We start from the raw sequence: 22408 nt of genomic DNA on the forward strand, positions 1-22408 counted from the left end.
ACGCGGAAACGGACGCCTACTGGGAGAAAAAAACCCCACGACCACCCAAAAGCATCACCTGGGAAAGCAAGAAAAAAATTATCTTTTAACTCAGTTAACTAATTAGTAGAATAACCCACAAGACTGTTAGTGCCACAACACAGAGAACATGTCTGCACCAGTTCATTGATTCCAGCAGATCAGTAGTTTTGATTTCGAAATATAATTTAGGTGATAGTTTTAATTCACTGTTGCATCCAGATGAAGCATCCTTTGTTTTGTACGTTTTTTTTATACATACATTTTCTGCTGCTGCTTTTTTTCATATTTAGACTATAAACTTCATATGAAGATCAAAATATATAGAGTAGGAGTTGAAACACTAACAGAGTTTACATTGAATGTTTGCTGCATATTCTTAGCAGCAGGTGCACAACATGGTCACTAGAGGTCCTGCTTTCCTCTCATGTTCTGCAGGAGAGTTGAGGCTGTTCAGACAGATCAGGGGCTGAAAGTCAGCAGCAGGAAACTGGGAACAGTTCAGTCGTAGTTAAATCTCTGAAGCATGGATTCTCCTGCTCCAGTCTCACATTACCTGTAGCACAGAGAGCACCTCAAGCACAGGGGGCTCACTTTGTCTTTGTGGACTTTCATCTGTCAGCTGGTAAGTTTCATGTCTTTTAGTTGCAGCAAACTTGATTTGGAATAACTTGAAATGGTAGTAGTTGGTTTACTTAATCCAGGAATGTCAGGATATCTAAATTAGTTTGTTTCACTTTTTATGGTGAAGATATATATATATATATATATTTTTATAGTAGTGTTGTTTCCTCATTATGAACTCATATATCTGTATCAGTGACTTAGGTTTATATCAATTTATACGTTAATTAACTTGTAACTTTGCCACAAAATATTAAACTTGTTATACCTTTTCTTAATGAATATTTCTGAAGCAGTTGATATTTTTCTTAGTGTTCCTGGCTGTATAATATCTTTAATATTTATTTTTGGGTTGAGTTGTTATATGTGTTACTATAGTGTTCTATCAATCAATTGTTTTATGATTTTCATATGGTAAATGTGGCAAGAGAAAGATTTACATCCACATAATTGGCTTGATTATGTGAAAAAATAACAAATCCCTCCTGTTTTGTTTGGCAAAGTAACCTCTTTAAATGTGCATGTGGCACCTGTTCATGTCAATGATAGACCTACATTAATGCATTTTAATTCATTTATAAACCTGGACTTTAATAGCTCATAGCCTGTGGTTGTAATTATCATCCTCTGCCATGACATTAGACAACTGTTGATTTGAATCATTAGTTCAGTGTACTGAGTAGCTGAACAGCAGTCTGGTAACGATTCATTGAGTTGAGGTGTCCTTCCTTCTCCCTGATTGGTCCGAGGCTTGGATGTACCATTGCAGTGGCATGGGGGGCAATAGGAGCTCTTTCTATCACATTTTAAAGAGCTAATTTGCCATTTATTAATAAATAACACTTTTGTTATGATTATATTTTATGCCCTTATTTATTTGGTAAGGATTCGTTGCTACATTGTTGGTCAATAGATGTTTATTTGGCACCCACCGAGATCAACTTACCTGGACGTTACCTGCGTGCACCTGCAGCCTACGTAATGACAACTTTGACTATCTGTAGGTTTGACTGTAGATTCAGTACAGTGTGGAACAATGATGGCCTACCGTGCAGTCTTACATTTCCTTTGTGTGTTGGGAGTCTTTCAGAAAGGTGAGAAAGAGATGATACAGCAATGTTATAAAGGTCTAGACATTATGTCATTTATTATTCTGATAATCTGAAAGTGCAGCTGTGTGATTCCTGCATGTTTAGTCTGTTGCACATTGTTTTGGTGGCTAATGATTTTGCATTGGTTAATTTATTATTTATATCATATTTTGCAAAGGGAAAAATACATCCTAACACAATGTGTGCTGTCATCTCCTGCAGGTCTAACAGCTCTGATAGAAACCCAGCAGACTGTGCATGCAGCTGTAGGAGAGGAAGCCTGTTTATACTGTTGCCTGATGCAATCTAGAGATGTTCTGCAAGTCACATGGCAGAAGATTTTACCTGATGGAGAGAAGAACATGGCTACTTACAGTGAACGATTTGGTGAAAGAGTGAATGCTGGTTTTCAGAGTAAACTGGAGTTTAGATATGCTGGACTGCAGAACACCTCCATAGTTATCAGGAGGGTGATGGAGGAGGATGAAGGGTGCTATCGCTGTATGTTTAACACCTTCTCTGAAGGTGCTCTCACTGCTACAACCTGCCTGCAGCTCTATGGTGATAACCTGATGTTTTATAAGGGTCATTTCCATAACTCTCTATGGTCTCTGTAATGTTTAACATTCAAATATTTTATCTTTGCAGAGCTGCATGGACCCTTTCTTCACGTCAGTGAATCAACAGTTGTGTCCTGCTCAGCCACAGCTCGACCTGCTCCCACAGTAACACTGACTGTCCCTCACTACAACTCTACCAGCGTCACCAACACCAACGGCACAGTCACTGTCACCGCTACAGCTGGGCTGTCTGGTCTACATGGCAACATCACACAGGTTGGATGTGCAGTGAGAGTGCTCTCTGGTCCTCAGATAGAGGTGTCTATGATGATTCCTGAGGTCAAACAGTCGTCTGATGATGGTGAGAAACACTTCCAAACATCCTGATTCATAAATACTCTATAGCTCAGGTCTGTTGTTTCTATTTTCCAGGTTTTGATGAGGAATCTGGATCTAATAACAGTGAGGATTTATTTTTACCTTTTACCTTTAGGTGGTCTCAGATCAATAATACCATTTGATCTGTAGTTGCTTTATGAATGAGTGTCACTAATTTCCCTCTTTTCTTACAGATTTCACTCTGATCATCGTGTTGCTCGTGGTTTGTGTTTGTGTTGCTGCAGTCGTCATCGCCCTACTTATACGGAAACATCAGAACCGGTAATTATAAATTTATTACTGTGAGACGTGAATAAGAGAGTACTGGCACTTATGTTTTTTCACTTCAAGAAGCACTGAACACCTGTCTTGTTGTAACACCGCTGTATAACAGTTATTATGCTCATGATTGATTGAGATCTTTTCAGACAAAACCCACAAATACATCTTTGACTTTTCTTAAATCCTTCAGTCGTTCACACGGGGACTATGAGAAGAAGAACACACCACAAAAAGCAATCAAAGACACTCATGAGTGAGTCAATTTATTCATTTTTCACTTATACGTATTTATCCTACATTGGTTCTTTGCAAAAATTATTTAAAGAGGACCTATTATGCTTTTGTGCTTTTCCTCTCTGCTTTAGTGTGTTATATAATTTGTGTTATATAGTATGCAAAGTTACAAAGCCCAAAGTCCACGCCAAAGGGAGTAACACTACTCCTGAACTGCCTGAAACACCTTGTTCGAATTCTGGCCTTTTCTTCCGTAACGTGGTGATGTCACCAAGTAATACGTTTGCATAACGGATATTTGGCACGCTGTCAAACAAATCTAGATTGAGTGGAGCTGGAGGGGAGTCCAAAGACTTTGGTTTGGTTGACCAATCACAACAGTGGGCCAGCTGACCAATCAGAGCAGACTGGGCTTTTTTTGGGAAGGGGGCAGGAGCTCAAACAGAGCGTTTCAGACAGAGGGTGAAAAGAGGTGTTGCAGCACAGACGGTATGAGGAAAAATAAAGCGTGTTTTGAACTTTAAAGCTTGTAAACATGTTCTAGTAGAAACCTAAAATACAAGTATGCACCTGAAAATGAGCACAATAGGTTCTCTTTACCAAATGAAGGCTGAACCTACCTATCATGTAACTAGCTTGATAATCAGACTTTTTGGAGGAATCACTGATTAAATCAAAGATGTTGGAGGTGAACCAGGCTACCAACTTGCGATACATTGTGTATTCATAGTGTGCATGTTTATCCACATCACTGTTGTTCTGAATGATTTGGAAACTGATTAATATCTTGTTTTTTATCTGAAGGCCCAAAATACCTTTAATGAAGGAAGAGAACGAGCTGCGGCTACAGACGTCTACTGAGAAAGATAAAAACCGTAACCACCCAAAACCATCATCTCTGAAAGGAAGAAAGTTATCTTTCAACTCAGTTAACTAATTAATACCACAGAATAACCCACAAGACTGTTAGTGCCACAACACAGAGAACATGTCTGCACCAGTTCATTGATTCCAGCAGATCAGTAGTTTTGATTTTGAAATATAATTTAGGTGATAGTTTTAATTCACTGTTGCATCCAGATGAAGCATCCTTTGTTTTGTACGTCTTTTTATACATACATTTTCTGCTGCTGCTTTTTGTTTTTTTCATATTTAGACTATAAACTTCATTAAACTTCATATGAAGATCAAGATATATAGAGTAGGAGTTGAAACACTAACAGAGTTTGCATTGAATGTCTGCTGTATATTTTTAGCAGCAGGTGCACAACATGGCCACTAGAGGTCCTGCTTTCCTCTCATGTGCTGCAGTAGAGTTGAGGCTGTTCAGACAGATCAGGGGCTGAAAGTCAGCAGCAGGAAACTGGAAACAGTTCAGTCGTAGTTAAATCTCTGAAGCATGGATTCTCCTGCTCCAGTCTCACATTACCTGTAGCACAGAGAGCACCTCAAGCACAGGGAGCTCACTTTGTCTTTGTGGACTTTCATCTGTCAGCTGGTAAGTTTCATGTCTTTTAGTTGCAGCAAACTTGATTTGGAATAATTTGAAATGATAGTAGTTGGTTTACTTAATCCAGGAATGTCAACATATCTAAATTATTTTGCCTAACTTTTAATGGTGAAACTCTCCACGACCTGTCTGAAGATATAAATGTTTTACTGATAATAACATGCACTTTTTTTTTAGAATACTCTTATACTCATAACTCATATATCTGTTTCAGTGACCTGTACTAAAAATGTAAATATGTTTAAATCTATTTATGAATTAATTAATTAATTGTGAAAGTTGTGTGAAGCAATCAGGTGATTGTTTTATTCTAAATCCAGCATATTTATATCTAGCTATATATGTATCGATAATGTATTCATATATATTACAAAATAGACATAATATATAAATGTGTTGCACTTTTCTTTGCACTTTAATGTTTGATGTTTGTGTTCTCATGTTATTTATTTCTCAATTAACCTCTGATGCACATTAACTTTATGGCTGTAACTGTAGTAAAGATCTTACTATATTAAGTGTGTTAATATTGTTTTAACTCATCCCTGTCAAACTCTGGATTAATAATGTGTAGTGTACAAGGAGTTTCTAATAGTTGATGTGTTTTTAATAATGTATTCTCTGATTCATTTCATATATTAATTTGTACTTGTTTGGTTATTAAAGCAATGCTGTTTTAATATTATAAGTGATTTCACTTGTTTGTTTTATATATGTAATGGTGTGTTTTGGTATTCCAGCTAATTTTATCTCCCCTTACACTGTGTGAAATGGTATCGTCTCAAAAAGGGGATATTCCATCTGCCAATGATTGAGAGGGGGGGACAGATTTCTAGTACTCTTACAATTTTATTTAATATTGAATGATTGTATTAGATTAATCTTAACAATGTCGTGCGATTGTTTTCAACACAAACAAAAGGGGTAATATATAATCTATCCTTTATTTTCATGTAAGTATTTTGGTATTTTCATTGTTGAACCCCTCTGTTGAACTGTGGTACATGCGAGATGTGAGAAGGTGTCTGTCAGTGTGTGTTTGGACCTGATACAGAAACAGGTATGTTGACGGAGAATCACGTTTATAAATGTCATTTCAGTGTCAATTCACGATACCGTGACTATATTCTGAAAGAATGATAGAAGACAGTTGTAATGTACAAAGAGGAAGTCTGTACTGCAAGGTGTTTTAAAGTTATTGCAGAGTTAGCATCGCATTGTTGCCTACTGTGTTCGTTTGAAGTGCCGCCGCTGGTTTAAGAGTCGCGCCTCCTGCCCCGTGGCATTATGGGTAATGTAGTTTTCTTGTGGGATTTGCATAAAACTAATGTGTGTGTTGTTACTCTTCTAATGTTGTGTGTGTACATGCGTGGAGTCACTGTTTACCCTGTAATTGCATTGACATGTGAGGCAGAGCACATTTAGTTCATTTTGCATTTATTTTACATTGTTATTTTATGTTTCCCTCACAGTAGTGTGAGAAGTTGTGAACTGATGCAGACCCTGTCACATATTGTATCATTACAGCACTTATATGTGTTTATATGTATATATGTAACTATATAATAACATATAAGTGTGTGTATATATATGTATATTTATTTATATATATATGTATATTTGTTTATATATATGTATACAGTATATGTGTTTATATGTATGTATCTATATGTGTATATACATTATATGTGTATGTATACATATGGATAGTTATAGGACCATTTAATTATCTGTAAATATACATCATGGGACACAGAAACAAAGTCCATCTTCCCTCCAAAATATATATGTGTGGAAATATATGAGACTAGTTTACATAAACCTTTTATCTTCCTCTTCACCTGTCAGAAAGACCTGAGACCTTAGAATTAATAACACCTAATGGATAAATATAGACTAATAATTTAGCTATATATCTTCCAGGATATTAGAAACAACTGTTGAATCAGTAGTTCAGTGTAATGAGTAGCTGAACAGCAGTCTGTTAATGATTGATTGATTGAGGTGTCCTTCCTTCTCCCTGATTGGTCTGCTGCCTGGATGTATCATTACAGGGAGGAAGACTTTCTTCAAACTTTCCCTTTCTGTAGTTTTGGCGGTAGATTCAGTACAGTATCAGGATGGCGCACCGTGCAGTCTTACATTTCCTTTGTGTGTTGGGAGTCTTTAGAAAGGTGAGAAAGAGATGATACAGCAATGTTATAAAGGTCTAGCCATTATGTCATTTATTATTCTGATAATCTGAAAGCACAGCTGTGTGATTCCTGCATGTTTATTGTCTGTTGTTGCTGCGTAATTACGCATCGTTTTGGCGGCTAATGATTTTGCATTTATTCATTATTTATATCATATTTTGCAAAGAGAAAAATACATCCTAACTCAATGTGTGCTGTCATCTCCTGCAGGTCTAACAGCTCTGATAGAAACCCAGCACACTGTGGAGGCAGCTGTAGGAGATGAAGCCTGCTTGAACTGTTGCCTGATGCAATCTAGAGATGTTCTGCAAGTCACATGGCAGAAGATTTTACCTGATGGAGAGAAGAACATGGCTACTTACAGCAAAAGATTTGGTGAAACAGTGAATGCTGGTTTTCAGAGTAAGCTGGAGTTTAGATATGCTGGACTGCAGAATACCTCCATAGTTATCAGGAGGGTGATGGAGGAGGATGAAGGGTGCTATCGCTGTATGTTTAACACCTTCTCTGAAGGTGCTCTCAGTGCTACAACCTGCCTGCAGCTCTATGGTGAGAACCTGCTGTGTTATTAGAGACATTTCCATAACTCTCTGTCTTCTCTGTAATGTTTAACATTCAAATATTTTATCTTTGCAGAGCTGCATGGACCCTTTCTTCACGTCAGAGAATCAACAGTTGTGTCCTGCTCAGCCACAGCTCGACCTGCTCCCACAGTAACACTGACTGTCCCTCACTACAACTCTACCAGCATCACCAACACCAACGGCACAGTCACTGTCACCGCTACAGCTGGGCTGTCTGGTCTACATGGCAACAGCACACGGGTTGGATGTGCAGTGAGAGTGCTCTCTGGTCCTCAGATAGAAGTGTCTATGATGATTCCTGAGGTCAAACAGTCGTCTGATGATGGTGAGAAACACTTCCAAACATCCTGATTCATAAATGCTCTATAGCTCATGTCTGTTGTTTCTATTTTCCAGGTTTTGATGAGGAATCTGGATCTAATAACAGTGAGGATTTCTATCATTTTACCTTTAGGTGGTCTCAGATCAATAATACCATTTGATCTGTAGTTGCTTTATGAATGAGTGTCACTAATTTCCCTCTTTTCTTACAGATTTCACTCTGATCATCGTGTCCGTGGTTGTGTTTTGTGTTGTTGTTGCAGTCGTCATCACCCTGCTTAAACGGAAACACCGGAACCGGTAATTATAAACTTATTACTGTGAGACATGTGAATAAGAGAGAACTGGCACTTATGTTTTTTCACTTCAAGAAGCCCTGAACACCTGTCTTGTTATAATACCGCTGTCTCACAGTTATTATGCTCATGATTGATTGAGATCTTTTCAGACAAAACCCACAAATTAATCTTTGACTTTTCTTAAATCCTTCAGTTGGTCACACAGGGACTCTGAGTAGAACAAGACACCACAAAAAGCAATCAAAGACACTGATGAGTGAGTCAATTTATTAATTTTTCACTTGTACATATTTTTGTTTCTTTGCAAAAATGATTTAAAGAGGACCTATTATGCTTTTTCCTTTTTACTTTAGTGTGTTATATAGTTTTTTGTGCATGTAAAAGGTCTGCAAAGTTACAAAGCCCAAAGTCCATGCTAAAAAGAGAGAAACTCTGCTCCTGAGCTGCCTGAAACACCTTGTTTGAAGTCCCACCTTTTCTTCCGTAACGTGGTGAGGTAACTAAATAATACGTTTGCATAACTGCTAGTTTGGTACGCACATAAACAAAGCTAGTTAATGTGGAGCTGGAGCAGATCCCGAAGAGTTTGGTCCAGTTGACCAATCAGAGTAGACTGGGCTTCTTGGGAGGGAGGGGAGCTCAAACAGAGCGTTTCAGACAGAGGGTGAAAAGAGGTGCTGTAGCACATCCGGTATGAGAAAAATAAAGCGTTTTTTGAACTTTAAAATATGTAAACATGTTCTAGTAGAAACCTAAAATACAGTATGCATCTGAAAATGAGCACAATAGGTCCTCTTTAATCTGTCTTCACTCTGTCTATTTGGGGGCTTCACTTTCCTACCTACCAACTAGCTTGATAATCAGACTGAATTGGAGGAATCACTGATCAAATGGGAGATGTTGGAGGTGAACCAGGCTACCAACTTGCGATACATTGTGTATTCACAGTCTGCATGTTTATCCACATCACTGTTGTTCTGAATGATTTGGAAACTGACCAATATCTTGTTTTTATCTGAAGGACCAAAACACCTTTAATGAATGAAGAGAACGAGCTGCGGCTACAGACGTCTACTGAGAAAGATAAAAACCACAACCACCCAAAACCATCATCTCTGAAAGGAAGAAAGTTATCTTTCAACTCAGTTAACTAATTAGTACCACAGAATAACCCATAACACTGTTAGTGCCACAACACAGAGAACATGTCTGCACCAGTTCATTGATTCCAGCAGATCAGTAGTTTTGATCTTGAAATATAATTTAGGTGATAGTTTTAATTCACTGTTGCATCCAGATGAAGCATCCTTTGTTTTTATATATACATTTTCTGCTGCTGCTTTTTGTTTTTTTCATATTTAGACTATAAACTTCATATGAAGATCAAAGAATATAGAGTAGGAGTTGAAACACTAACAGAGTTTACATTGAATGTCTGCTGCATATTTTTAGCAACAGGTGCACAATATGGCCACTAGAGGTCCTGCTTCCCTCTCATGTACTGCAGGAGAGTTGAGGCTGTTCAGACAGATCAGGGGCTGAAAGTCAGCAGCAGGAAACTGGAAACAGTTCAGTCGTAGTTAAATCTCTGAAGCATGGATTCTCCTGCAGTCTCACATTACCTGTAGCACAGAGAGCACCTCAAGCACAGGGAGCTCACTTTGTCTTTGTGGACTTTCATCTGTCAGCTGGTAAGTTTGATGTCTTTTAGTTGCAACAAACTTGATTTGGAATAACTTGAAATGGTAGTAGTTGGTTTACTTAATCCAGGAATGTCAACATATCTAAATTAGTTTGTTTAACTTTTTATGGTGAAGATGTGCTTTTTTTATAGTAGTTTTGTTCCCTCATCATGAACTCATATACCTGTATCAGTGACTTAACTTTAAATCCATGTATGCGTTAATTGACTTGTAACTTTGCCACAAAATATTAAACTTGTTCTATTTTTTTAATAAATATTTCTGAAGCAGTTGATATTTTTCTTAGTGTTCCTGACTGTAGAATATTTTTTAATACTTATTTTTGGGTTGAGTTGTTATATGTGTTACTATAGTGTTTTATCAATTAATTGTTTTATGACTTTCATGTGTTAAACGTTGCAAGAGAAAGATTTACATCCACATAATTGACATGATTATGAGAATAAATAACATAACATCTGTCCTCTGGGACTGCACCAGCTGTGGCGAAAATGTCTCGTGCACATCTGCATCCTTTTGTGGTGGAAATGTCTTTTATTTATGTAAAGGAAAACACAAAATTCAGGTGGCAAGTGACAAAATATAATGGAATATAATGCAGTAAGGCTCTCTCTATTTAATCTGTTCTCCTGTAGATCAACTTTTCTCATTGAATGTGATCTCTGCTGAGTCAACACACATGTAGGCAGGATTTATTCCTCCTGTTTTGTTTGGGAAAGTAACCTCTTTAAATGTGCATGTGGTACCTGTTCATGTCAATGATAGACCTACATTCATGCATTTTAATTCATTTATAAACCGCTGGAGTTGAGGTGTCCTTTTCTTCTCTCTCTTTGTCCGCGACCCGGATGTACTTACAGATACTTTAACTTTCTGTAGATTTGGTGGTAGATTCAGTTCAGTATCAGGATGGCTCAGCGTGGAGTCTTACATGTCCTTTGTGTGTTGGGAGTCTTTCAGAAAGGTGAGAAAGAGATGATACAGCAATGTTATAAAGGTCTAGACATTATGTCATTTATTATTCTGATAATCTGAAAGTGCAGCTGTGTGATTCCTGCATGTTTATTGTCTGTTGCACATGGTTTTGGTGGCTAATGATTTTGCATTGGTTAATTCATTATTTATATCATATTTTGCAAAGGGAAAAATACATCCTAACTCAATGTGTGCTGTCATCTCCTGCAGGTCTAACAGCTCTGATAGAAACCCAGCAGACTGTGCATGCAGCTGTAGGAGAGGAAGCATGCTTGAAATGTTGCCTGATGCAATCTAGAGATGTTCTGCAAGTCACATGGCAGAAGATTTTACCTGATGGAGAGAAGAACATGGCTACTTACAGTGAACGATTTGGTGAAAGAGTGAATGCTGGTTTTCAAAGTAAGCTGGCGTTTAAAGATGCTGGACTGCAGAACAGCTCCATAGTTATCAGGAGGGTGATGGAGGAGGATGAAGGGTGCTATCGCTGTATGTTTAACACCTTCTCTGAAGGTGCTCTCACTGCTACAACCTGCCTGAAGCTCTATGGTGAGAACCTGTTGTGTTATTAGAGACATTTCTTTAATTATCTGTCTTCTCTGTAATGTTTTATCATTTAAATATTTTATCTTTGCAGAGCTGCATGGACCCTTTCTTCACGTCAGAGAATCAACAGGTGTGTCCTGCTCAGCCACAGCTCGACCTGCTCCCACAGTAACACTGACTGTCCCTCACTACAACTCTACCAGCGTCACCAACACCAACGGCACAGTCACTGTCACCACTACAGCTGGGCTGTCTGGTCTCCATGGCAAAAGCACACAGGTTGGATGTGCAGTGAGAGTGCTCTCTGGTCCTCAGATAGAGGTGTCTATGATGATTCCTGAGGTCAAACAGTCGTCTGATGATGGTGAGAAACACTTCCAAATATCCTGATTCATAATGCTCTATAGCTCATGTCTGTTGTTTCTATTTTCCAGGTTTTGATGAAGAATCTGGATCTAATAACAGTGAGGATTTCTGTAATTTTACCTTTAGGTGGTCTCAGATCAGTAATACCATTTGATCTGTAGTTGCTTTATGAATGAGTGTCACTAATAATATCCCTCTTTTCTTACAGATTTCATTCTGATCATCGTGTCCGTGGTTTTGGCCTGTGTTTGTGTTTGTGTTGTTGCTGCAGTCGTCATCACCCTGCTTATACGGAAACATCGGAACCGGTAATTATAAACTTATACTGTGAGACATGTGAATAAGAGAGAACTGGCACTTATGTTTTCCACTTCAAGAAGTCCTGAACACCTGTCTTGTTATAATACCGCTGTCTCACAGTTATTATGCTCATGATTGATTGAGATCTTTTCAGACAAAACCCACAAATTAATCTTTGACTTTTCTTAAATCCTTCAGTCGATCACACAGGGACTCTGAGAAGAAGAACACACCACAAAAAGCAATCAAAGACACTCATGAGTGAGTCAATTTATACATTTTTCACTTGTACATATTTATGCCTCTTTGCAAAAATTATTTAAAGGGGACCTTTTATGCTTTTGTGTAATATTTTTTGTGCATGTAAAATGTCTGCAAAGTTGCAAAGTCCAAAGTCCACACCAAAGAGAGAACTGCCTGAAACGCCTCGCTTGAAGTAACATGTTTGCATAACAGCTCGTTTGGTACGCCCTCAAACAAATCTAGTTAGAGCGGAGCTGGAGTGGAGTCCAAAGAGTTTGGTCCGGTTGACCAATCAAAACAGAGTTGGCCAGCTGACCAATCAGAGCAGACTGGGACTTTTTGGGAGGGAGGGGGGGGGCATCCTGGCTGGGACACTGCTCCAAAAACCTTAATGATACCCTACTATAGGCTACAGATAACACAGGAAAGCACTTTAACTGTTAACACTAAACACACCACCTTAACCCTATAATGTTCCAGTTGGAATATTATTGCAGTATTATAGACCTACTATAGAAGATTCATAGCCCAGGTGTAATAATAGATGATTATGACTGACACAGTATAACATGCTTAAAAAAATAATGAATAAGTAGGAATAAGTCGCAACAGATTGCTGATACCGGCCGATACACATGCCAACATGAGAATAAGAGAGTACTGGCACTTAAGTTTTTCACTTCAAGCCCTGAACACCTGTCTTGTTATAATACCGCTGTCTCACAGTTATTATGCTCATGATTGATTGAGATCTTTTCAGACAAAACCCACAAATAAATCTTTGACTTTTCTTAAATCCTTCAGTCGATCACACGGGGACTCTGAGGAGGAGGAGACACCACAAAAAGCAATCAAAGACACTGATGAGTGAGTCAATCTATTCATTTTTCACTTGTACATATTTATGCTTCTTTGCAAAAATGATTTAAAGAGGACCTATTATGCTTTTGTGCTTGAGGTGCGGCTGAAAAATAAAGCGTTTTTTGAACTTTAAAATATGTAAACATGTTCTAGTAGAAACCCAAAATACAAGTATGCACCTGAAAATGAGCACAATAGGTCCTCTTTAATCCGTGTTCACTCTGTTTATTTGGGGGCTTCACTTTCCTACCTACCAACTAGCTTGATAATCAGACTGAATTGGAGGAATCACTGATCAAATGGGAGATATTGGTGGTGAACCAGGCTACCAACTTGCGATACATTGTGTATTCACAGTCTGCATGTTTATCCACATCACTGTTGTTCTGAATGATTTGAAAACTGACTAATATCTTGTTTTTATCTGAAGGACCAAAACACCTTTAAAGAAAGGAGAGAACGAGCTGCGGCAACGGACGCCTACTGAGAGAAATCAAAACAACGACAACCCAAAACCATCATCTCTGGAAGGAAGAAAATGATCTTTCAACTCAGTTAACTAATTAGTACCACAGAATAACCCACAAGACTGTTAATGCCACAACACAGAGAACATGTCTGCACCAGGTCATTGATTCCAGCAGATCAGTAGTTTTGATTTTGAAATATAATTTAGGTGATAGTTTTAATTCACTGTTGCATCCAGATGAAGCATCCTTTGTTTTGTACGTCTTTTTATACATACATTATCTGCTGCTGCTTTTTGTATTTTTATATTTAGAATATAAACTTCATATGAAGAAAAAAAAAAATTCTATATCTTTTATAAATATAAATATAATTTATTCTCTTATTCATTTCATATATTCATTTGTATTTGTTTGGTTATTAAAGCAATGATGTTTTAATGTTATAAGGTATTTCACTTATGTTCACTACATGTTTTTGTTATATATATATATATATATATATACAGTATATGTGTGTTTATATGTATGTATATAAGTATATAATAATAACATATAAGTATGTTTGTATATATGTTTATATATGTATATACAGTATATACTGTGTATATATGTATACAGTACATACAGTATATACACACACTTATACATACATATATACAGTATACACATATATACAGATACAGTACGTGTGTGTGTGTATATATATGTGCATATATGTATACATATATATGTGTGTATATATGTATATCTACAGTATGTGTAGATATATACATATATACTGTATACCACATATATATGTATATCTATATGTGTATATATTTATATGTATGTATACATATGGATAGTTCTAGGGCCATTTAATTATCTGTAAATATCCATCATGGGACACAGACACAAATTTAAAAAACCAAGACATAGAACTTTGGAGAGTTAAAACAAGGAAATGTCCTGTGAGGTGATAGCACCATCTAGTGTGCTTGTTGGAGAAAAAAAGAAAGGAGAAAAGGTCATTCCTTCTCCCTGACTGATCCGCGGCCTAGATCTACATAAACTCTCACTTCCACTAAAGTTTGGTGGTAGATTCAGTACAGCGTGCAGTCTTACATTTCCTTTGTGTGTTTGGAGTCTTTCAGAAAGGTGAGAAAGAGATGATACAGCAATGTTATAAAGGTCTAGACATTATGTCATTTATTATTCTGATAATCTGAAAGCACAGCTGTGTGATTCCTGCATGTTTATTGTCTGTTGCACATCGTTTTGGTGGCTAATGATTTTGCATTGGTTAATTTATTATTTATATCATATTTTGCAAAGGGAAAAATACATCCTAACACAATGTGTGCTGTCATCTCCTGCAGGTCTAACAGCTCTGATAGAAACCCAGCACACTGTGGAGGCAGCTGTAGGAGAGGAAGCCTGCTTAACCTGTCACCTGATGCAATCTAGAGATGTTCTGCAAGTCACATGGCAGAAGATTTTACCTGATGGAGAGAAGAACATGGCTACTTACAGTGAACGATTTGGTGAAAGAGTGAATGCTGGTTTTCAGAGTAAGCTGGAGTTTAAAGATGCTGGACTGCAGAACAGCTCCATAGTTATCAGGAGGGTGATGGAGGAGGATGAAGGGTGCTATCGCTGTATGTTTAACACCTTCTCTGAAGGTGCTCTCATTGCTACAACCTGCCTGAAGCTCTATGGTGAGAACCTGCTGTCTTATTATAGACATTTCCATAACTCTCTGTCTTCTCTGTAATGTTTAAACATTTAAACATTTTATCTTTGCAGAGCTGCATGGACCCTTTCTTCACATCAGAGAATCAACAGTTGTGTCCTGCTCAGCCACAGCTCGACCTGCTCCCACAGTAACACTGACTGTCCCTCACTACAACTCTACCAGCATCACCAACACCAACGGCACAGTCACTGTCACCACTACAGCTGGGCTGTCTGGTGTCCATGGCAACAGCACACAGGTTGGATGTGCAGTGAGAGTGCTCTCTGGTCCTCAGATAGAGGTGTCTATGATGATTCCTGAGGTCAAACAGTCGTCTGATGATGGTGAGAAACACTTCCAAACATCCTGATTCATAAATACTCTATAGCTCAGGTCTGTTGGAATCTGGATCTATTAACAGTGAGGATTTCTGTTATTTTACCTTTAGGTGGTCTCAGATCAATAATACCATTTGATCTGTAGTTGCTTTATGAATGAGTGTCACTAATTTCCCTCTTTTCTTACAGATTTCATTCTGATCATCGTGTCCGTGGTTGTGGCCTGTGTTTGTGTTTGTGTTGTTGCTGCAGTCGTCATCACCCTGCTTAAACGGAAACACCAGAACCGGTAATTATAAACTTATTACTGTGAGACATGTGAATAAGAGAGTACTGGCACTTATGTTTTTCACTTCAGGAAGCACTGAACACCTGTCTTGTTATAATACCGCTGTCTCACAGTTATTATGCTCATGATTGATTGAGATCTTTTCAGAAAAAAACTAAAAATAAATCTTTGACTTTTCTCAAATCTTTCAGTCGGTCACACGGGGACTCTGAGTAAAACAAGACACCACAAAAATCAATCAAAGACACGGATGAGTGAGTCAATTTATTCATTTTTCACTTGTACATATTTATGCTTTTTTGCAAAAATGATTTAAAGGGGACCTATTATGCTTATGTGCTTTTCATCTCTCCTTTAGTGTGTTATAGTTTTTTGTGCATGTAAAAGGTCTGCAAAGTGACAAAGCCCAAAGTACATCCTAAAAAGAGAGAAACACTGCTCCTGAACTGCCTGAAACACCTTGTTTGAAGCCCCAACTTTTCTTCCGTAACGTGGTGATGTCACTAAGTAACACGTTTGCATAACTGCTAGTTTGGCACGCCCTCAAACAAAGCTAGTTAATGCGGAGCTGGAGCAGATCCCGAAGAGTTTGGTCCAGTTGACCAATAAGGGGAGACTGGGCTTCAAGGGAGGGAGGGGAGCTCAAACAGAGCGTTTCAGACAGAGGGTGAAAAGAGGTGCTGCAGCACATCCGGTATGAGAAAAATTAAGCATTTTTTGAGCATTAAAATATGTAAACATGTTCTAGTAGAAACCTAAAATACAAGTATGCACCTGAAACTGACCACAATAGGTCCTCTTTACCAAATGGAGGCTGAAAGTACCTAGCATGTAACTAGCTTGATAATCAGACTTTTTGGAGGAATCACTGATCAAATGGGAGATGTTGGAGGTGAACCAGGCTACCAACTTACGATACACTGTGTATTCATAGTCTGCATGTTTATCCACATCACTGTTGTTCTGAATGATTTGGAAACTGATTAATATCTCGTTTTTATATGAAGGTTCATAACACCTTTTAAAGAAGGAAGAGAACGAGCTGCGGCTACGGACACCTACTGGGAGAAATAAAAAACACGACCCCCCAAAAGCATCATCTGGGAAAGCAAGAAAAAAATTATCTTATTAACTCAGTTAACTAATTAGTATAACAGAATAAAAACTGTTAATGCCACAACACAGAGAACATGTCTGCACCAGTTCATTGATTCCAGCAGATCAGTAGTTTTGATTTTGAAATATAATTTAGGTGATAGTTTTAATTCACTGTTGCATCCAGATGAAGCATCCTTTGTTTTGTACGCCTTTTTTATATACATTTTCTGCTGCTACTTTTAGTTTTTTTTATATTTAGAACATAAACTTCATATGAAGATAAAAAATAAATATATTTTATAAATATAAATATAATTTATTCTCTTATTCATTTCATATATTAATTTGTATTAGTTTGGTTATTAAAGCAATGATGTTTTAATGTTATAAGTGATTTCACTAATGTTCACTACATGTTTTTGTTATATATATATATATATATATGTGTGTTTATATGTATGTATATAAGTATATAATAATAACATATATGTGTGTTTGTATATGTGTTTATATATGTATATACAGCATATACAGTATGTATGTATACATACTGTATATACACACACTTATACATACATATATACAGTATACACATATATACACATACAGTATGTGTGTATATGTATACATATACTATATGTGTATATATGTATATCTACAGTATGTGTATATATATATATATATATATACACACACATATATATGTATATCTATATGTGTATGTATGTATACATATGGATAGTTCTACGGCCATTTAATTATCTGTAAATATATATCATGGAACACAGAAACAAAGTTCAAAAACCAAGACATAGAACTTTGGAGAGTTAAAACAAGGAAGTGTCCTGTGAGGTGATAGCACCATCTAGTGTTCTTGTTGGAGAAAAAGAGAAAGGAGAGAGAGAAATGTGGTTTAAATTTGGAAAGAAGGTCACAAGAAGCCAAATAGGTCTCCAAGAAATATAATAGAAATTTCAATCTGTTAATTTTTTGCACAGCAAATCAGAACTATTTATGTAAAGCACTCAAGTTTTTTTATTCAAAATTGTATATATTATATATACTGTATATTATATATATTCTAAGTGTGTTGGTATTTTTGTACTTTAATGTAAAGTTTTTAGGGGATCAGACACTTAATGTCCTGCGTTCTGGTGAATTTTTCTTCATCTTTTTATGGTGAAACTGTCTTTTATTTATGTAAAGGAAAACACAAAATTCAGATGGCAGGTGACAAAATATAAGAACATAATGCAGTAAGGCTCTCAGGTATTCTGTATTGCTTTCAGATATTTAATCTGTTCTCCTGTAGATCAACTTTTCTCATTGAATGTGATCTCTGCTGAGTCAACACACATGTAGGCAGGATTTATCCCTCCTGTTTTGTTTGGGAAAGTAACCTCTTTAAATGTGCATGTTCATCATGTCAATGATAGACCTACATTAATGCATTTTAATTCATTTATAAACCTGGACTTTAATAGCTCATAGCCTGTGGTTGTAATTATCATCCTCTGCTATGACATTAGACAACTGTTGATTTGAATCATTAGTTCAGTGTACTGAGTAGCTGAACAGCAGTCTGGTAATGATTCATTGAGATGAGGTGTCCTTCCTTCTCCCTGATTGGTCCACGGCCTGGTTGTACAGATACTTTCACTTTCTGTAGATTTGGCGGTAGATTCAGTTCAGTATCAGGATGGCGCACCGTGCAGTCTTACATGTCCTTTGTGTGTTGGGAGTCTTTCAGAAAGGTGAGAAAGAGATGATACAGCAATGTTATAAAGGTCTAGCCATTATGTCATTTATTATTCTGATAATCTGAAAGCTCAGCTGTGTGATTCCTGCATGTTTAGTCTGATGTTGCTGCCTAATTACGCATGGTTTTGGCGGTTAATGATTTTGCATTGGTTAATTCATTATTAATATCATGGTCACAGGGGCAGCCACACACAACAAAAACATTACTACTACTACTACTATTAATAATGATGATAATAATAATAATAAATTATACAAATTGTCAATATTTGTGTGTTTAAAATATGGATTGCTCCCAGTAATATGTGCTAAATATGACAGAAAATCATCCGTGCAAAATGTATGGTTTTCCTGCAGGTCCCCTGACTCCCCTCCTCTCTATGTCTGAAGTTCAGCTCCGAGCAGGCGGGTCTACTTAGCAGTTTAGCCAATAACTGATTCAAGCTATGAATGATTGACATTAAATTTAGCCAATCAGCGTCCTCAAATCTGATAAGAGAGGGGCGAGTATTGTTTTTTTTATTATTTCAAAATGACAGTATCCATTGTAACAGCAGAAAACATAAACAAAGAGCTATGACAAACATAAAAGGACAACAGAAATGAAACAAAACAAACATAAAATAAAAAAAAAAAACACTCAAAAATAAATAAGTAGATAATAAAAAAAATTATTTCACTTAAAAACTTTAAGTTTATTGCATACATTCATTGTTTTCATTGTTTTTTTTGTTATGTGAGGAAGAAATTGTTGACAGATATAGATCCATTTCTTTCATAAATACAAAGAAATTAGGCTTTTTTGGGGGGTAATTTTACACTTACAATTAAATTAATAAGAAAAAATGCATTACTATATTTGCCACTGTAATCATAGCAACCAAATATAATATTTCTATAGTACAGTGCAAAATCTGAGAAAATGTTAAATAGTATAAAATTATTAACATCTTTCCACAATGAGAGGGGCGATTATTTATCGCCCCAAACTTGTTTTAATCATATTTGCTTCAATCTCACCTACTTCATCTTTCAAGTACCAAACATAAAAGTACACATTATTTAGAATAATGTATATTATTGGATTATACTTATTGATGCATTAATGTGTTCATCACTTTAATGTTGCAGCTGGTAAAGGTGGAGCTCATTTTAATGACTTTATATACTGCTGGGTAGTTTAATCTATAATAATACATCATTTATTCCTTGATTATATTTTGTATTCATAATCTGAATCTGTAAAGTAACTAAAGTTATTAAATTAATGTAGTGGAGTAAAAAGTACAATATTTCCCTCTGAGATGTAGTGGAGTAGAAAGTAGCAGAACATGGAAATACGTAAAGTAAGTAAAGTACAAGTACCTCAAAATTGTACTTAAGTGCAGTACTTGAGTAAATGTACTTAGTTACTTTCCACCACTGAGTACATGTCATAGTGTTGTGTTTTTCTAAGCATTCATTACTGCTTCTGTTGGAATAAAATAATTGTTGATTATTTAACTGCAAAGTAGTAATGTGTTTTTGATACCTTCACTTTTTTGCATTAAATCATACCGGGATGTTTGCTGAAATTGATCCGATGTGGCACAGCCCTATCTAGAAACATTTCCACCAGCCGCCACTGATCCTAACACAATGTGTGCTGTCATCTCCTGCAGGTCTAACAGCTCTGATAGAAACCCAGCAGACTGTGGAGGCAGCTGTAGGAGAGGAAGCCTACTTGAACTGTTGGCTGATGCAATCTAGAGATGTTCTGCAAGTCACATGGCAGAAGATTTTACCTGATGGAGAGAAGAACATAGCTACTTACAGTGAACGATTTGGTGAAAGAGTGAATGCTGGTTTTCAAAGTAAGCTGGAGTTTAAAGATGCTGGACTGCAGAACAGCTCCATAGTTATCAGGAGGGTGATGGAGGAGGATGAAGGGTGCTATCGCTGTTTGTTTAACACCTTCTCTGAAGGTGCTCTCACTGCTACAACCTGCCTGAAGCTCTATGGTGAGAACCTGTTGTCTTATTATAGACATTTCTTTAATTATCTGTCTTCTCTGTAATGTTTAACATTTAAATATTTTATCTCTGCAGAGCTGCATGGACCCTTTCTTCACATCACAGAATCAACAGTTGTGTCCTGCTCAGCCACAGCTCGACCTGCTCCCACAGTAACACTGACTGTCCCTCACTACAACTCTACCAGCGTCACCAACACCAACGGCACAGTCACTGTCACCACTACAGCTGGGCTGTCTGGTCTACATGGCAAAAGCACACGGGTTGGATGTGCAGTGAGAGTGCTCTCTGGTCCTCAGATAGAGGTGTCTATGATGATTCCTGAGGTCAAACAGTCGTCTGCTGATGGTGAGAAACACTTCCAAACATCCTGATTCATAAATACTATAGCTCAGATCTGTTGGAATCTGGATCTAATAACAGTGAGGATTTCTGTTATTTTACCTTTAGGTGGTCTCAGATCAATAATACCATTTGATCTGTAGTTGCTTTATGAATGAGTGTCACTAATTTCCCTCTTTTCTTACAGATTTCACTCTGATCATCGTGTCCGTGGTTGTGGCCTGTGTTTGTGTTTGTGTTGTTGCTGCAGTCGTCATCACCCTGCTTATACGGAAACATTGGAACCGGTAATTATAAACTTATTACTGTGAGACATGTGAATAAGAGAGAACTGGCACTTATGTTTTCCACTTCAAGAAGCACTGAACACCTGTCTTGTTATAATACCGCTGTCTCATAGTTATTATGCTCATAATTGATTGAGATCTTTTCAGACAAAACCCACAAATTAATCTTTGACTTTTCTTAAAACCTTCAGTCGGTCAGACAAGGACCCTGAGGAGAAGAACACACCACAAAAAGCAATCAAAGACATTGATGAGTGAGTCAATTTATTCATTTTACACTTGTACATATTTATGCTTCATTGCAAAAATTATGTAAAGGGGACCTATTATGCTTTTGTGCTTTTCATCTCTCCTTTATTGTGTTTTATAGTTTTTTTTGCATGTAAAATGTCTGCAAAGTTATAAAGCCCAAAGTCCACGCCAAAGAGAGAAACACTGCTCCTGAAACGCTCAAACAGCTTTTCAGACAGAGGTGCTGCAGCACATCCGGTATGAGAAAAATAAAGCGTTTTTTGAAATTTAAAATATGTAAACACGTTCTAGTAGAAACCGAAAATATAAGTAAGCACCTGAAAATGAGCACAATAGGTCCTCTTTACCAAATGGAGGCTGAACGTACCTAGCATGTAACTAGCTTGATAATCAGACTGAATTGGAGGAATCACTGATCAAATGGGAGATGTTGGAGGTGAACCAGGCTACCAACTTGAGATACATTGTGTATTCACAGTCTGCATGTTTATCCACATCACTGTTGTTCTGAATCATTTGGAAACTGACTAATATCTTGTTGTTATCTGAAGGACTACACCTTTAATGAAGGAAGAGAACGAGACGCGGCAACGGACGTCCACTGGGAGAAAAGAAAAACACGACCACCCAAAAGCATCACCTGGGAAAGGAAGAAAAAAATTATCTTTTAACTAAGTTAACTAATTAGCACCACCGAATAACCCACAAGACTGTTAGTGCCTCAACACAGAGAACATGTCTGCACCAGTTCATTG

General features: G+C 37.1%; 5 protein-coding genes across 5 annotated transcripts in view; all 5 read left to right on the top strand.

The window, feature by feature from the left end:
* LOC119484029 overlaps nucleotides 1–9699 on the top strand; it is a 51429-nt gene extending 41730 nt beyond the window's left edge. The window contains exon 11 of the mRNA XM_037762588.1: nucleotides 9118–9699. Coding sequence (XP_037618516.1) covers nucleotides 9118–9250 — 133 coding nt within the window. The 3' untranslated portion in view covers nucleotides 9251–9699. The remainder of the gene's footprint in view (nucleotides 1–9117) is intronic.
* Nucleotides 795–4327, top strand: LOC119483710 (OX-2 membrane glycoprotein-like). The gene is made up of 6 exons (XM_037762101.1): nucleotides 795–1736; nucleotides 1956–2294; nucleotides 2382–2654; nucleotides 2866–2953; nucleotides 3144–3206; nucleotides 3992–4327. Exons 1-6 carry the CDS (start codon nucleotides 1679–1681, stop codon nucleotides 4122–4124), a joined length of 954 nt encoding a protein of 317 aa, XP_037618029.1. The 5' UTR covers nucleotides 795–1678; the 3' UTR covers nucleotides 4125–4327.
* Nucleotides 9700–10394: 695 nt separating the features above from the next.
* On the top strand, nucleotides 10395–13886 carry LOC119484030 (OX-2 membrane glycoprotein-like). The gene is made up of 8 exons (XM_037762589.1): nucleotides 10395–10399; nucleotides 10941–11323; nucleotides 11412–11684; nucleotides 11755–11784; nucleotides 11895–11994; nucleotides 12185–12247; nucleotides 13034–13096; nucleotides 13521–13886. The coding sequence occupies exons 1-8, from the start codon at nucleotides 10395–10397 to the stop codon at nucleotides 13630–13632; spliced, it is 1029 nt and encodes a 342-aa protein (XP_037618517.1). The 3' UTR covers nucleotides 13633–13886.
* A 617-nt stretch (nucleotides 13887–14503) lies between these two features.
* Nucleotides 14504–15905, top strand: LOC119484031 (OX-2 membrane glycoprotein-like). Its single transcript, XM_037762590.1, has 5 exons — nucleotides 14504–14510; nucleotides 14641–14697; nucleotides 14919–15257; nucleotides 15346–15618; nucleotides 15802–15905. The coding sequence occupies exons 1-5, from the start codon at nucleotides 14504–14506 to the stop codon at nucleotides 15903–15905; spliced, it is 780 nt and encodes a 259-aa protein (XP_037618518.1).
* A 2701-nt stretch (nucleotides 15906–18606) lies between these two features.
* On the top strand, nucleotides 18607–22405 carry LOC119483707 (OX-2 membrane glycoprotein-like). The gene is made up of 6 exons (XM_037762100.1): nucleotides 18607–18753; nucleotides 20422–20760; nucleotides 20848–21120; nucleotides 21302–21401; nucleotides 21593–21655; nucleotides 22205–22405. Exons 1-6 carry the CDS (start codon nucleotides 18699–18701, stop codon nucleotides 22326–22328), a joined length of 954 nt encoding a protein of 317 aa, XP_037618028.1. The 5' UTR covers nucleotides 18607–18698; the 3' UTR covers nucleotides 22329–22405.
* Nucleotides 22406–22408: the final 3 nt, after the last annotated feature.

This window comes from Sebastes umbrosus, chromosome 24 (genome assembly GCF_015220745.1).
Source record: "Sebastes umbrosus isolate fSebUmb1 chromosome 24, fSebUmb1.pri, whole genome shotgun sequence".
NCBI classification, from domain to species: Eukaryota; Metazoa; Chordata; class Actinopteri; order Perciformes; family Sebastidae; genus Sebastes; species Sebastes umbrosus.

Coding starts and splice junctions, on each gene's coding strand:
- LOC119483710 (XM_037762101.1), top strand. CDS start 1,679: ATGATGGCCTACCGTGCAGTCTTACATTTCCTTTGTGTGTTGGGAGTC. Junction 1,737..1,955: donor GTTGGGAGTCTTTCAGAAAG/GTGAGAAAGAGA, acceptor CATCTCCTGCAG/GTCTAACAGCTCTGATAGAA. Junction 2,655..2,865: donor CAAACAGTCGTCTGATGATG/GTGAGAAACACT, acceptor CTTTTCTTACAG/ATTTCACTCTGATCATCGTG.
- LOC119484030 (XM_037762589.1), top strand. Junction 11,324..11,411: donor AACCTGCCTGAAGCTCTATG/GTGAGAACCTGT, acceptor TTATCTTTGCAG/AGCTGCATGGACCCTTTCTT. Junction 12,248..13,033: donor GCAATCAAAGACACTCATGA/GTGAGTCAATTT, acceptor TAAATCCTTCAG/TCGATCACACGGGGACTCTG.
- LOC119484031 (XM_037762590.1), top strand. Junction 14,698..14,918: donor GTTTGGAGTCTTTCAGAAAG/GTGAGAAAGAGA, acceptor CATCTCCTGCAG/GTCTAACAGCTCTGATAGAA. Junction 15,258..15,345: donor AACCTGCCTGAAGCTCTATG/GTGAGAACCTGC, acceptor TTATCTTTGCAG/AGCTGCATGGACCCTTTCTT.
- LOC119483707 (XM_037762100.1), top strand. CDS start 18,699: ATGGCGCACCGTGCAGTCTTACATGTCCTTTGTGTGTTGGGAGTCTTT. Junction 21,402..21,592: donor ATACGGAAACATTGGAACCG/GTAATTATAAAC, acceptor TAAAACCTTCAG/TCGGTCAGACAAGGACCCTG. Junction 21,656..22,204: donor GCAATCAAAGACATTGATGA/GTGAGTCAATTT, acceptor TGTTATCTGAAG/GACTACACCTTTAATGAAGG.